Source organism: Elephantulus edwardii, unplaced genomic scaffold (assembly GCF_000299155.1).
Source record: "Elephantulus edwardii isolate Elephantulus edwardi_28Jun2011 unplaced genomic scaffold, EleEdw1.0 scaffold00028, whole genome shotgun sequence".
Taxonomy (NCBI): domain Eukaryota; kingdom Metazoa; phylum Chordata; class Mammalia; order Macroscelidea; family Macroscelididae; genus Elephantulus; species Elephantulus edwardii.
This window is the reverse complement of record NW_006399778.1, coordinates 18,611,034-18,625,716: the sequence shown is the minus strand read 5'-3', so window position 1 is coordinate 18,625,716 and position 14,683 is coordinate 18,611,034. Positions and strand designations below refer to the sequence as shown.

At 52.8% G+C, this 14,683-nt stretch overlaps 1 protein-coding gene across 1 annotated transcript in view; it reads left to right on the top strand.

The window, feature by feature from the left end:
- The window catches only part of PLEKHM2 (pleckstrin homology domain containing, family M (with RUN domain) member 2), a 15,340-nt gene extending 3,485 nt beyond the window's left edge, over nucleotides 1–11,855 (top strand). The window contains exons 6-20 of the mRNA XM_006883703.1: nucleotides 178–364; nucleotides 1,926–1,985; nucleotides 5,171–5,399; nucleotides 6,378–7,220; nucleotides 7,445–7,514; nucleotides 7,651–7,741; nucleotides 8,023–8,087; nucleotides 8,402–8,490; nucleotides 9,058–9,190; nucleotides 9,556–9,746; nucleotides 10,176–10,241; nucleotides 10,699–10,858; nucleotides 11,130–11,309; nucleotides 11,385–11,501; nucleotides 11,718–11,855. Coding sequence (XP_006883765.1) covers nucleotides 178–364; nucleotides 1,926–1,985; nucleotides 5,171–5,399; nucleotides 6,378–7,220; nucleotides 7,445–7,514; nucleotides 7,651–7,741; nucleotides 8,023–8,087; nucleotides 8,402–8,490; nucleotides 9,058–9,190; nucleotides 9,556–9,746; nucleotides 10,176–10,241; nucleotides 10,699–10,858; nucleotides 11,130–11,309; nucleotides 11,385–11,501; nucleotides 11,718–11,855 — 2,619 coding nt within the window. The remainder of the gene's footprint in view (nucleotides 1–177; nucleotides 365–1,925; nucleotides 1,986–5,170; nucleotides 5,400–6,377; nucleotides 7,221–7,444; nucleotides 7,515–7,650; nucleotides 7,742–8,022; nucleotides 8,088–8,401; nucleotides 8,491–9,057; nucleotides 9,191–9,555; nucleotides 9,747–10,175; nucleotides 10,242–10,698; nucleotides 10,859–11,129; nucleotides 11,310–11,384; nucleotides 11,502–11,717) is intronic.
- Nucleotides 11,856–14,683: the final 2,828 nt, after the last annotated feature.

Genomic DNA, 14,683 nt, shown 5'->3' with positions numbered 1-14,683 from the left:
CATTCAAATTACTCTTACAGTAGCTTATTGTGTAATATCCTACCGTTAAGTGCATTGATTTCCCTAAGAGGACATAGCATGGGTATGATATACATGTCCCCTAATCTTAGAGTCTGCTTTCTTAGCTGACCTACCCAAGACCTTCCACCAAAGCCCCTTTTTCCACTTTTTCCTCAGGATGCCCCTTACTTGGACTTGGCCCCCTACATGCCTGACTACTATAAACCTCAGTACCTGCTGGACTTTGAAGACCGCCTTCCTAGCTCAGTCCATGGCTCAGACAGCCTGTCCCTCAACTCCTTCAACTCTGTCACCTCCACCAACCTGGAGTGGGATGACAGTGCAATTGCCCCATCTAGTGAGGGTAAGTGGCCCCAGGGGCAGAAGGGGGCTGAGGGTCTACTACAACACTGATTCTGAAGCTGCCTAAGTCTAAGTGAACCTTACTTTGCTTGTTTTGGCTCAGAGGTTGAAATTTGATGTTAAACAGAGGCAGCCATAACCTAGATCAGATTCTGGGGACAGATAGCCAAGGTGATATTTTCTTAGTGTTAATCCTTTTCTGGGGCAGTGATGGTTCTGAAGTTAGAATTTTCACCTTTCATGTGGAAGACCCGGCTTCAGTTCCTGAACAGTGTACTTCAGGTGGACCTACTACCCCTTTGTCAGTAGACGCTTGCTCTTGCTGTGATGCTGAATAAGTACAGTGGAGTTTCCAGAGCAAGATGAATGAGGAGGAAAGGCCTCGTTATCTATGAGGAATCAGCTGGTGGAAACCCCATAGAACACAACAGGCTGGTCCTGTTGTCTCTGGGGTAGCCATGAGGCAGGTAGCCGACTAGACAGAGAGCAACAGACCATTTTCCACAGGGCTGTGGTCATGGGGCAGCTTTCTGAGTAAGAAGGGATTAGTACCGTGCAGGAACAAGTGTTGTCTGCTTTGGGAAGGTTGTCCTACCCTAGATTCTAGGCAAAAAGACGCTAAGCAACCCTCAGAAGGAGAAAAGCCAGGCAGGTCAGAAGTGTAGGGGAAAGCTTACCGAGTGTCTCATCTGTCCATCTAATTTCTTGGAGTCCCTCCTACACTTGCTAACTTGTTCAAGGTGATCACAGCCATTGCATCAAGGACTTGGAAAACAAATGTTACTGAGTTGATATAGCTCATCGCAAGTTTATGTAGCTCATTACGTTGGGCAGACCAAACAAGCTAGTTTCTCTGAAACCTTGGGCCTCATGTTAATTTTCTAAAACTAGCTTCCTCATCTTCATCCTGTGTGGGAAAGCAGATCCCATCATTCACTTATCAGCCTTACCTCCAAAGAAGGGAATCCAAGTGCAAGGTCAGCCCCTGGGGCTCCCTAGAATTGCCTCAGCATTGAGACCCTGGCCTTCCTGGTTCTTTAGTTCTGCTTGTGCCTCTGGTCAGAGGTCCCAAGGGAAGGGACTTACATTGCTCGTTGTATACACTGAACCGCTGGCACTTTGGGTTGGGCCTTGTAGGATCAGTCAGACTGCAGGGCTGGAGATAGCCCCATAGTCCCCTCATCTTTCCCATTAGAGATGCTACAGCTGGAGCCTCTGGAGGGGGACCTTGTGACCCCCCTAGGGCTTGGAGGGGGGAGGAGAGGATAGGGATCAAAACGAGGTTAACTACAAAGGAACTCAGGTTCTTCTCTGGCAGAGAACCAGACACTGGGTTTGCAAACAGATCACCCCCTGATCTCATCCCACCCCAAGGTCTTGCTAGCCAGAGGCTCCTGGGCAAGCGTCTGGCCACGAAAGCTCTCCTGAGGGTGTTAGAGAAAACATAGAGTGTTGGAATTTTTCCTCTCGCTCTCTCCCCATGATTCCCACCCCACCTCCCCTCCCCACCCTCCCTTCCACTACCTGTTTCTAATCTTCAGTTTTGTCCCTCATTTTTATAGATTATGATTTTGGAGATGTGTTTCCAGCAGTGCCGTCTGTACCCAGCACAGACTGGGAAGGTGGGACAGAGTCCGCTCTTTACCCTCTTTTTCCTGTTTTGCCATGTTTCCTTGCCAAGCTTGCTGCATGTGTCAAAATCAGTTCCTTCTTACTTATAATAATGTCAGTGATCCTAATAAAGCTAAGTCTGGTGTTCTGATAGATGGAATTCTACGGAGAGCACTTGGCCCACACCTAGCTTCAGGGGAATCCCTTCTCCCAGGGCAGGACAGCTGCTTTTACTCTGGGGCCTGTGAGCTCACTAAGTGTCTTTCAGAGAACATGCTGGTCACCCTTCCTGTTCCAGTGTCAGTGGAGGTGGATAGGGAGCTGCTTATCCCAGTGAGTGAGACTTGTTCTGCAAAATGTCCATTAGGTCAGACAAACTCCCATGATACCAGAAGCATCAAGGAACAGAGACAGAGGGTTTGGCTTGCTCATCCATTTAGGATGGTTTCTTCTCAATAATTCTGAAAGAGACTGAGGTCCATCTGTGATAAATTCCCTGGGCACAGCAGAAACTTCCGGCTGGGAGACTCTGAAGTTTAAAGGCAGATTAAAGTTGGTCACCTTGCCACTTGGTCTGCATGTCTTTGCCTGCAACCCACTCCTGGGCTTGTGTACATTCATACAGCTGCTTACCTGGTTCCCATGATTATGCAATGCATTTCTGAGAAGGTTAATGCTACTACCTTAAATCAGACCCTCTTTAACTGAAGCACCTCTGGTCCTGTGGGTCACTTTCTGCTGGGGGGCCCAGTCTTATGAAGGGGGAGATGCTGCCCATCTCAGCCTGTCAAAGGTTGAACAGGCAGCTGTCCCCACTGCCTGAGCTGGACCCGGGATCTCTGAATAGTGGATGACAGATGATCTTTCCCCATGTCCTCTTGAGTATGGAATAGCTGAGTTCTAAGGGAAACAAAATAGGGAATTGGGGAAAATCAATTACACCATGTAGCTGAGAGAGTAGCACTGAAGAATCCTATGATTAGCTTGAGATCCAGAATTCCATCATAACATCATTTATTCTTAGCCTCTCTCCTTGCGGCATACATGCTGGGCATTGATTTTTTTTCCCTCCCTCTCTAACAACTAACCCTCCTCCTGACCCAGCTACTTCCTGCCTGTTGCAAAGCCTGCACTTGACAAGCAGGACTGACCTCCCTCTGCAGCCCTCCAGAAAGCCCTCCCTGTGGTCTGAGAACTAACAGCCCCTTGTTGCACTGCTTGCCCTGGGTAGGGCTGAGTCCTGCGGCAGGGCGAGGTTTGTGCCTGCTGCAGAGGTCTCCTGCCTTCCCCAGCTCCTCAAACCAATGTTGGAGAATTCCTGAGCACTCTAGCAGCCCATCCGAAGAGGCTTTGTCTTCTCACTCAGACCTGGAGGAAATCTGAGCTTGGGGACAGCTCCAAACTCAGAACTCTATGGGGAGGGAATTGAGGACATATTTTCATGGTTGTTGGCTTATTTGCAGATAAGTGGGGGTGTCCTAGCCTTGACATCCAGCATAATCTATGAGTTCACTCACCTCTGAGGACATGTCCCTGAACCAACTGCAAATGCTGAGGAAAATCCTAAGGGCTTGACAAGGACAAAGGGTTGTTGCAGGGGCCTTTTGGGAGGCCAAAGAGCATGGTTTTCTGTATCTGAGAACTTAGGCTTAGAGGTACCAGGAAATCTGTAGAAACCTCGTGTATCACTGGAGTCTTGGGTAGCACAGCTAGCAGTTGCCTGTCTCCTCCTTTGTCCCTACATTAAAAAACACTATGTTTTTAAAAAAGACAATGCTCCTATCCACATGGGATCCAGTTGACAAGCACAACTTAGAATATTAGCCAGAAACTGCAGCGGCCAGTGAGTTCATGTTCATGGGGGAGGGGTAGTTGTGAGAATGGCTGCACAGCTTGACCAGTGTGATTGTTGTCACGGAATTGCACACACAAAATTTGCCGGATTTGTCTGTCTTCTGTTGTGTATATTCTCAAAAGCAGAGAATGAAATGCATTTTTTAAAAAAAAAAAAAAAAAGGCAATTTCTTCTTTATGAACAATCTATTTTCTAAAAAAGAAAATGGACAGTGTGCTGGGTCAGCAGACAGCTGCCCAGTAGTCAGCAAGGCCCACACAGAAGCTGCCAGCAGGTTGGGCCCCTCTGGACAGGGCTATCGAGAGCGTTTTGCCACGTCTCCTCTGGGCAGATAATGACCGTTGAGATGTGTGTAAACTAGCAAATGGAGCGTGAATGTCCTGGGTCCCTTGCCATTAGCCCTCACCCGGGCTTTTCCTCCATCTGGGACTCAGCTGTCTCTCTGCTGGAGTGTCACCCATCTGGAACAAGAGAAATGCCCTGGGTGGTTTTCCTGCTGGCATCTCCCCCTGCCCTGCCCCTGGGACTAAGGGTACATGATGGGAAGGAAGCTCCACCAACTCTTCTCTGGACAGACAGGCAGGCCCCCACCCCACCTCTCCTGCCTTCTCTCAAGGATGGAGAAAGGCCAGGAGACAAGCTGAGGGTGGAGTAGAATTGAGTTTCCTGCCCTCCTTCAGGGGCACCCACCCCTTTGGGAAGGTGCTGCCTGGAGGTCAGGGAGAGGAGCAGCTCTGAAGGGGCCAGGAGCATCTGTGCCGTCATCTCTTTGTTCTCCCCTCTCTCTCATCTCTGCCCCTCCACATTCTCCCTATTCCTTTAAAGGGCTCCCTGGCCTCACAGACCCACTCTGGGCCCATTTTCTCTCACTCTTCTTTCTGTCTCTTCCTTTGAGCTCCCCCTCTATTTGTCATTGCCTGGGACCCTTCAGAGGGGCCTTTAGGGATCTCTCAGTCTGACCTGTGGGGCTAAGGGGCCTCTGGGTACCCTTCTAACATCCTCTAACAGGCAGGAGGGCTTGCAGGTTAACCTAAGAGGTGTGTGGATCTCCCCTTTGTGATGCTCACTTACTCTTGGCGACATCAAGGTCATTATCGCCAAGGGCCTTTGCCTAGGGACTGTTTGACATTGGGGCTCTTAACACAAATGCAGACAAATCTTTGCGTGCTCTCGAGGGCTCTCAGTGGTAATGGCATTGGTGGCCTCTCCACTTCCTGTTAGGTAGGACTTTTACTCTTGAAACGGCTGCCTGCCCCCCTCCTGAGATAAGGCAGATTTTAGGGGGCCTGAAGTCCCTACATGGTGTCCGATGTGCTGTACCCCACGTTCTCATTCTCCCAGATGGAGACCTCACAGACACCGTCAGTGGCCCCCGCTCCACGGCCTCAGACCCGACCAGCAGCAAGGCCTCCACCAGGAGTCCCACCCAGCGCCACAACCCTTTTAATGAGGACCAGGGGGAGGGTGTGTCGTCCTCTGACACCACCCCTGTGCACACCACCTCTCTGGAGAAGGGGGAGTCCCACGCCCTGGACCTGCCAGAAGCCGGCACTGAGCTCGAAGTCATCAGGTTAGTAGTGGCAGCGTGATCACCTGTGGGCCGTCAGAGACCTCCTAACTTTATAGTTCTTGGAACACAAATAAGTCCCCAGTCCTGGGAAAGGTGCAGGGCAAGCCAGGCCTTGGCTCTCAGGACACTTGTCCAACAGGACCAGAAATCCCCCTCTAGGACGGCCTGTTTTCCAAGGCAGTTCTTGGGAGTTAATGTAGTTATTGTGATTTCTACACATTCTGAATCTCTTAAGTTTGTTCACCTGCTTAACCATGACACAGAAGGGAAGGAGGAAACTCAGCCCAGAGCCCTCTCGGCTCCCAGCCTCCCCCAGCCCTGTCTCCTGAGACCATAGCCGTGAACAAGAGGGGAGGCCATGTGTGTCTAGCTTTCTGTCCCCTCCTTGGTTGGGAATGGAGGAGGCTCCCCAGCACTGGAGCCAGAAATCCTCCTCTCACAAGCTCTTCCAGTGCAGAGCAGTGTTATTGACTCAGACAGACTGGGGTGGCTTGGCCAAGCCCATTCTGGCCACCTTGGAGCCAAAGTTTGTAGGGTATGAGTTTGACTCCCAAAAAGTACATTGTTTGGACCACGAATCCATGATTGTAGCTAATAGATATTGAGGTCTGTTTAGGGCCCATTGCCAGCATCCTAGGCGAGGGCTGAGCAGAGGGGGTTGTGGTCTTGCCAGTACAGCATGATTCTGTCTCCTAGGGGAGATAACGTGAGCTAGCTCAGTGCTTCCTGTCAGCTGGAACTCCATACGACCCTCTGTGGGATCCCATGACTGGTGCCCCTGCGCCTCCGTGGCACTGTTCCCAGCCCTGCCTCCTCCTCCTGTCTCGGGGCTGCGGTGCAGCTGCCCACTGACCAAGTCCCTCTTAGCACTCTGGCTGTGTCCTCTGAGGCCCCACACCCAGGATCACCTCATTGACCCAATCTCATTCCCTCAGTATTCGGATGGATGTTAGATCTCCCTTATCTCTGTTGTCCCAGGGTCACTAAGAAGAAGAAAGTTGGCAAGAAGAAGAAAGCCAAGTCAGATGAGGAAGCAAGCCCCCTTCACCCAGCCTCCACACAGCACAAATGCACCAGGCACGGGGCTGGCCCAGGCCGAGGGCAGGACTCACCAGACCCGACCCTGGCTTCGCCCCCAGAAGAGAGCGAGGGGCCTGGTAGTGCCGCTGAGAGCAGTGAATGTGCCTCGCTTGGCAACATGGGCCTCCTCATCCCTGCAATGAAGGACACCTCCATGGAGCGCCTCGGACAGCCTCTAAGTAAGGTCATCGACCAGCTCAATGGGCAGCTGGACCCCAGCACCTGGCATGCCCACGCACAGAAGCCAGATCAGTCCTTTCGGACTGGCTCTCCCGGGGATGCCCCGGAGAGGCCACCACTTTGCGACTTTAGTGAGGGGCTTCCAGCCCCCATGGACTTCTACCGCTTTACCGTTGAGAGTCCAAGCACTGCTGCATCAGGTGGCGGCCACCATGACCCTGCAGGGCCTGGCCAACCGCTGCATGTTCCTGGTAGCCCTGCGGCTGCTGGCCAAGAAGAGGAGGGAGGAGGAGGAGGAGGAGAGAGACAGGCGCCTGGACCCCTAGAGGACCCCCAGGAGCCAGAGCCTCAGAAACTGGAGACCCAGTTGCCAGTGGTCAGTGAAGGGCCAGTGCCTGAGCCAGAGCCTGAACCGGACCCTGAGCCAGAGTCTGAGCCTCAGGAGACATTGTGCCAGCTTAAGCGAGACCAGCCCAGCCCGTGTCTGAGCAGCGCAGAGGACTCTGGGGTGGATGAAGGGCAAGGGAGTCCTTCTGAGACGAGCCACTCATCAGAGTTCAGGTGAGACTCCCATCTCTGGAGCTGGGCCTCGGGGCCTCTGAACCCCAAGTAAGTGAAGCACAAACTCCTGGAAGACCTCACGTGCGTGGATTGGGAGGCACAATCACATTGGTGTGGTCTGCCTCCCTGACTTGGGCTCCTGGGGGAAGCAGGAGCCCCTCAAGCTCGCTGCCTCTCCCGCCGGCCGTCTGCCTGACCTCTCCCCACACTTGTCCCTCTCACAGAGTAGACAACAATCACTTGCTCCTGCTGATGATTCATGTGTTTCGAGAAAATGAGGAGCAACTGTTCAAAGTAAGTTCCAGGAGCACAAGAACGAGCCAGAGAGGAAGCAGCGAGGGGCGGGCAGGGCAGCCCGATCAGCAGGGGTGACATCTTCCCCAGTGGGGCCCGGCCCCCGCCCCTGAACCCTGTCTGCTTCTGCCCTCAGATGATCCGGATGAGCACCGGGCACATGGAGGGCAACCTGCAGCTGCTGTACGTGCTGCTCACAGACTGCTACGTCTATCTGCTCCGCAAAGGTGCCCGCAGCCCTGGGCCAGGCCGGGACGTCTGCTCAGGGCTCCTTTCCCTAGTCACCCCACTCTCTAGGCAGCTCTCAGCTGCCACAAGTAGTCACTTCAGGAAGCTGCTGCTGGTCCCAGCAGGCCGAGCATGAGACCACAGCCCTCCCCTCATGCCAGTCTCCAGCTCTGTCCTTTCTGAGTGCAGGACAAGGAGGGGCCTCACTACCGGAGAAAACAAGGGGGAGGGACAAGAAATTATTCTTGAGCTAATAGGCATTGGGGTCTCCTCTCTCAAGGGGCCACAGAGAAGCCATACCTGGTGGAAGACGCTGTTTCTTACAATGAGCTTGACTATGTATCGGTGAGTTCAAGCCCAATAGTCTAAGGACAGGTCTCTGGATCTGCCCAGGCAAAGAGCTTCAGGGCAAGACGTGTCCCCCAGCTGCCCACTCAGGGAAGCCTCTGCAAATGATTCTGGGCGTAAACTCAAAGAGTATCGCTTCTTGGGCATTTTTTCTGACCACCCCTCCCAAATTCACACCAGAGCCCCAGGCCACTGGGGCCAGTGAGCATTGCCCCCACTCCCACCCCATTCAGCCCTCAAAGAGCATAGCTGCCTCCCATGAGGGCAGCAGCTGAAGCTGCAGGTGCATGTGAGTGTGTGGTCTCTGGCAGGTCGGCCTCGACCAGCAGACAGTGAAGCTGGTATGCACCAACCGCAGGAAGCAGTTTCTACTGGACACAGCAGACGTGACGCTGGCTGAGTGAGTGACTCTTCTGCCCCTACGGCAAGACTAGACACTGCCCCTGAGGGTAGGAGACAAAGACGTGGAGAACAGCAAGGTTCCCTCTGGAAGCATAGGCTGGTCATGGAGGCGAGAAGGCAAACAGTCACCCTGTGGAGTTGAGTCCTGTGGTTGACCTAGGTGACCTCAGACCCTCTGTGACCCACAGAGAAGGGATGTGACGTGACCTGCCCAGCAGCCCTGCTGGGGCATAGTGCACCCGCAGATGCGCACATATGAAAGTTCCACGCAGGAAGATCATGGCTTGCTGGAAAGGCTTGATTCATGGTTCATCATCGAAGTCCTGCTGGCCACTGCCCTGTCCAGTCTTTTCTTAGTGTCAGAAATCCCAAGCCTTTTGGTCACTGGGACTGGTTAGCCTTTACCCGGTCACCTTTTGATACCCATAGGCTGCTACCACATTATACCCTGGTGACTCTCAGGTCCCACCCCTGAGTCTCTGAATCTCTCCCCTGAACCCTGCCTGGTGGAGGGTGGGTTAAGGATTCCTCAGGCCTCTGACAGCAGTTCCTACTCCCCATGCAGGTTCTTCTTGGCTTCTTTGAAGTCAGCCATGATCAAAGGCTGCCGGGAACCACCCTACCCCAGCATCCTGACCGATGCCACTATGGAGAAGCTAGCCCTGGCCAAATTTGTCGCTCAGGAATCCAAGTGTGAGGTAGGAACCTGGGGACGAGGGTCCTGGCCCTCTGCTAGCCAGCTTCGGACTAGTATTAAGTGGTGCAAATAGATTCTTTAGCATTTCTCAGTTTCCCACCTGGAAGGGGTCTCCAATCTTAAGCCTGTCCCCCTCCCAACTGGAGTATGTCCTGAGGTTAAAACAAAAGCTTCTCTTAGTGCAACAATGAATGAATGGAAACCCAAAATCTCTGTAAATGTTTATGAAAATTAATAAAATATAATTATAGAAAAAAAAAAAAAACAAAAGCTTCTCAATGGCCGTTTCTCATCCTGGGCTCCGAGTTATACAAAGCTCAGCCGCCCAGCTGGCCCAGACCTTACCAGTCTGTTCACTGCCCACAGGCATCTGCTGTTACTGTACGCTTCTATGGGCTTGTGCACTGGGAGGACCCCATGGACGAATCCCTGGGCCCCATATCTTGCCACTGTTCCCCCTCTGAGGGCACCATCACCAAAGAAGGCATGCTGCATTACAAGGCGGGCACCTCCTACCTGGGCAAGGAACACTGGAAGAGCTGCTTTGTGGTGCTCAGGTGGGAGCCCCCACATCTCTAAGCCTCAGTCTCAGACCCTGGGTTTGTGGGCTAGCAGGTCCCCAGCAGGGACCTCCCTGCTGCAAGTCACTGAGGAGAGAGGCCTGGGGAAACCATTTCTCTTCAGGGATTTGGAGCAGACATACCCCATAATAGGACAGAGCCAGCTATCAGCCCAAGGAGTCCCAGAATGCCTTACGTGAAGATCTGGGCTAGGTCCCCCTGGACATGCCTTCAGCTGTCCCCTCAGGCCTGAAGATGTCTGCTGGGGCACCAGTGAGCCTTGCTGCCCTCTGCAGTACTTCCTTCACCTCCCTTCCATAGAGAACAGGATCCTAGGTTCTTTGGCCTCTGAGGTTTGTGGGAGTGACCCCTGGGCCCTCTCCAATTCCTTGGGGAGCTCTCACCCTGCTCTGTTGGTCCCTGCAGCAATGGGATACTCTACCAGTATCCAGACCGTACGGATGTCATCCCCCTGCTCTCGGTGAACATGGGGTGAGCTGTGGGCGATGGAGGGTGGGCAGACGGTGGGGCTAGTGTTGCCATGCTGGGCCCAGCATTTCCCATTTCCCCTACTCAGAGGTGGGTTTCCCTCTTGTTGGGTTAACCTCTCTCCTTCACCCTTGACCCATCTCATAGCCCTGCGCGCTGCAGAGAACCCCTGGGAGACCCTAATTGATGGGGGCACACATACTAAGGATAAACACCAGGCCACCATGCCGAGCAGGCTCATCTGAGAGCCGGTGCCCCTTGCCTGACCATGCTTCAGGACCGGGAAAGACCTTAGTAATGCTGGGAGGAAAGGGTCCCAGGAAAAGGAGTGGAGCTACCGAGCAGCTGTCAACCTTCCCCGAGAGCCCTGGGTCCTCCAGGTCTCAGGACCAGGCCGGGGGTTCCCCCTGAAGCCAGCCCTGCCCCTCTCCTCCCTTTTCACCCTCCTCCTCTGGCCCAGGGGGGAACAGTGCGGTGGCTGCCGGAGGTCCAACACCACGGATCGGCCCCACGCCTTCCAGGTCATCCTCTCCGACCGGCCCTGCCTGGAGCTCAGCGCGGACAGTGAGGCCGAGATGGCTGACTGGATGCAGCACCTCTGCCAGGCTGTGTCTAAGGGAGTGAGTTCCTCCCAGCCCCACCAGCCCCCCACCTACCTGACCCCAGCTAGGACTCATGGTGGCTTCTGTGAAGGCCAAGACAGGTGGCCTCTGAGGGGCAACCTGGGAACCAGCCCTGCAGCCTGGCCTACTCCAGCCATCACCCCCCCCCCAACCCCCCAAACTCCTGAAGTGGGCAGAGTCTGCCTGACTGCTGGGAACCTCCCCTAGGTCCCATCAGCCCTAGAGAATTCAGCTAGCCTCCTCCTGACCCTCTGCCTTGTCTTGGCAGGTCATACCCCAGGGGGTAGCGCCCAGCCCCTGCATTCCATGCTGCCTGGTTGTCACCGACGACCGCCTCTTCACTTGCCACGAGGACTGCCAGACCAGCTTCTTCCGCTCGCTGGGCACAGCCAGGCTGGCTGACATCAGCTGCACCTCCTCCGAGCCGGGCAAGGAGTACTGTGTCCTGGTGAGCTGGGGGCGGTGTGGCGGCAGTCCCCTGCACAGGGAGCCCCATCTGCTCACCAGGACTCATCTCTCCCAGGAATTCTCTCAGGATGGCCAGCAGCTGCCCCCGCCCTGGGTCATCTACCTGAGTTGTCCTTCTGAACTGGACCGATTCCTGTCTGCACTGGGCACTGCGTGGAAGACCATCTACCAGGTAACACACTGCCCTCAAAAGCGTCAGCTGGACCCCTGGAGCACCAGCTGGTCCCTGGGGGAGGAGGCTCCAAGCCACACCCAGAACTTGACCCTGCCTGGTGTAGGGGCTCCACGGTCAAGGTCGAGACAGGGCTACCTCCAGGATTTGTGGGCATTCAGGCCCCAGCATAGGTCTGCTGCAGCCCCTCAGATCCCCACCCCTCAATGCCTGCAGGTGGACCTCCCACACAAGGCCATCCAGGAAGCCTCCAGCCAGAAGAAATTCGAGGACGCCCTGAGTCTTATCCACAGCGCCTGGCAGCGGAGCGACAGCTTGTGCAGAGGCAGAGCCTCCCGGGACCCCTGGTGCTGAGGCTGCGCTGTTGGCGTCTCTGGTGGGCAGGGAGGGAGGCCTGCTGCCCAGCACATCCCCTGTGGTCACTGCTGCTCAGGGCCAGGCTTGCACACCATTCTGCAGCTGAATTCTGCCTTGAGCGGCAAGACCACAAGTGGGGTCTCTGCACCCCAGGGATCCAGAGAAGGGTGCCTGACACCCCTGGCATCCTGCCCAGCAACTGAAGAGAGCTGGGCTCCCAGCCCAACGGGCTTCACAAATGCACAACCCCTTCCCAAGACCTGGGGCCTTCAGTCCACAGCATCTCCTCAAGATGACGAGGAGAAGATTGTAGATTCTAAGGGGAAAGAGAAAGGAGTGGGAGGGCATGAGCCCCTTCTTCCTCTCTGTGGGTTGGGGTCCAGGCAGAGGCTCAGGGCTGCCCTGGGAGTCCCGAGCGCCTGGTTACCCTTGTTCATTTTTGAACACTGAGCCTGGATGTGCAGGGAAGCTGGGACACAGTCTGTGCATGGCTGCTCCCATCGGCACCATCCCCAAGCGCCTGTTACCTGCCTCTTTGGAGCCCGGGGCCTGGGCCGGGCTGCCAGAAAGCCCTGCATGCCCACCACCCTGCCTTCCCCTGCTACCCGGCAGGACCCCAGGACCCAGGCCACTTCCTTTTGCCCGGAGCAAATGGGAGGGAGAAGGGGCTTTGGAGAGGAACGATCGCCTCAGCCTTCAGTTTGGTAGTCACATTGACACCTCACTGTCCGCACTTGACTGAAGCCAGGCCCGTCCCAGTAGTGTTGTCACAGGCACTCTGGGAGAAGGGTCCGGTGGTTTGTGTTTTGTTTTTTGTTTGTTTGTTTTTTAAATAAAATAGACCTGTTATATTGCCATGGCTCATCACTGGCCTTGTTTTGAATAAAGATACAGGAGTCTCCAAGCCCTCATAGAGCCCTTCAGTTCATCGATGCATTCTACAAATATCCCTCTAAGCATCTGAGCTGCTGTTGCCGCACAGGACACTGGGAAGCACAGGGTTGTTGCCCAGGGTGCCCCATTTAGAGAAACGAGGCCTCCAGGGAGTTTTTTGGTCTGACCTTTGCCTTTCTGTTTCCTGCCTGAGTCCCAGGCAGATGGGATTACCCAACAGGTTTACATGGCAAGGAGTTATGCTACCAATCCAAAGGCCTGTGGATCAAAACCACTAGCTGCTCTGTGGGAGAAAGATGGGCAGTCTCCTCCCACACAGTTTACAGACTCTGAAAACCCCCTAAGGGATCAGCTGTGAGTCAGTCCCAACATATGGCACACAAAACTACACAGTAGTGAACAATTTCACACTTTTCTGCCACAGCCAAGATTCTGCTTCTGGCTTGGGCTGATATCTGTCCTTCCAAACCCACAGAACCTTCTTATTGAATCAGACTTGAAATTTACAACCCCTGGCCGAGACAGAGTACCCAGTAAGCAAGTAAGCACAGGTGTTGCAGACCGAGGGTCCCAAAGAATGGAATAATTTTATAATTACTAATAATGAGACAGACTACCAGGAATGATATAGAACAGAGAGTGTGAAAAACAGGAGGCCAACAGTTCCCATGACTGAAGGCCCCAAGACATGCTTCTCTGAGTATTTATTTAGAATCATAAGGAAGGTGAACAAAGTAAAATCACAAGGAAGTACAAAACAAAAACAAAGGATAATGGTGAAGTCTTTTACAGATAAGGCCAAGTTCCTCTTTATGCTAATCTCAAGAGGGAGGGATTCATTTGACACAAACTAAGAACAATGTTGATTCCTAGGGAATACCCCAGTACCACAAGGTGACCTTCAGCTTGTATTAAGCTTCCCTCATTTCCAGATACAGCATTTGGTCTACTATTATTAAATTTGATGTTTGGCTTCCCTCATTTCCCCCTCTTTTGTTTAAATCATAATTTTGAGATCATCAAAATGAGCATAATTTCTCTTCTTCAGGATTTATTCTTCCTTGTCTCTTAATCCTTTATATATAATCAAACAAATATAAGAAAGCAAAATAAGTTCACGAAAATATTTCCAGTAAAGCAGCATTCCCTGAGGGTCAGCTTCCATTGTCATGTTGCCATAGTCCCCATCAAAACCAGTTCTGATTAATCTCCTCTGTCCATGCGTCCTTAGCCGTTCCCTGTCACTCCTCCCTGAGAGAGATTTCACCCTGATTCATAAGGAAAATGGGGCGGCAGACTCTCTTAGCTACTTCCTGCTGAAAAGGGATGCTGTAGGTTTCAGGGTGAAGATCTTCTCTCACTACTCTGAAGGGCCCTTTGGCAATAGGAAACACGTATACTTTTGAGGAGATTGATTTTGGAATTTAGATGCACTGTTACCAATTGTGCTTAGGGATAAACGTTCATATCCTTGAAGATCCATAAAGATCCATCATGGAACTGCTGCAGTCTAGAAGACACAAATTTAACTAAAAAGTACATGAGTCAACAGTGAAAAGCAATAATATTCCAATTAGAGATTCTAACAATGATACAAATCAAGTTACAGAGGGAAGATAATCCTTAAAATAAAAGTTTTATTGGCTGGCACTTTGTCTATTATAGTGAAAGGGCTAGGAACCACATGATGTAGAGGCATAACTATGTCATTTATTGTTCTTAAGTTCTGGACCAAATTCCATTTACTGTTGCATTATTTTACAGCTAGGAAGGCCACATGTAAAGCAGAGGTGAAGTAAGGAACTGCTTATGAGGTTTTCTGTCAATTCCAACAACTAAGGAATAGCGAGAAGAGATAGATCTGAGAAGGCTTTAAGACCGAATAATTAGGCTCTTGTGTCCAGGAGAAAACTGATATACTTACCAGCAAA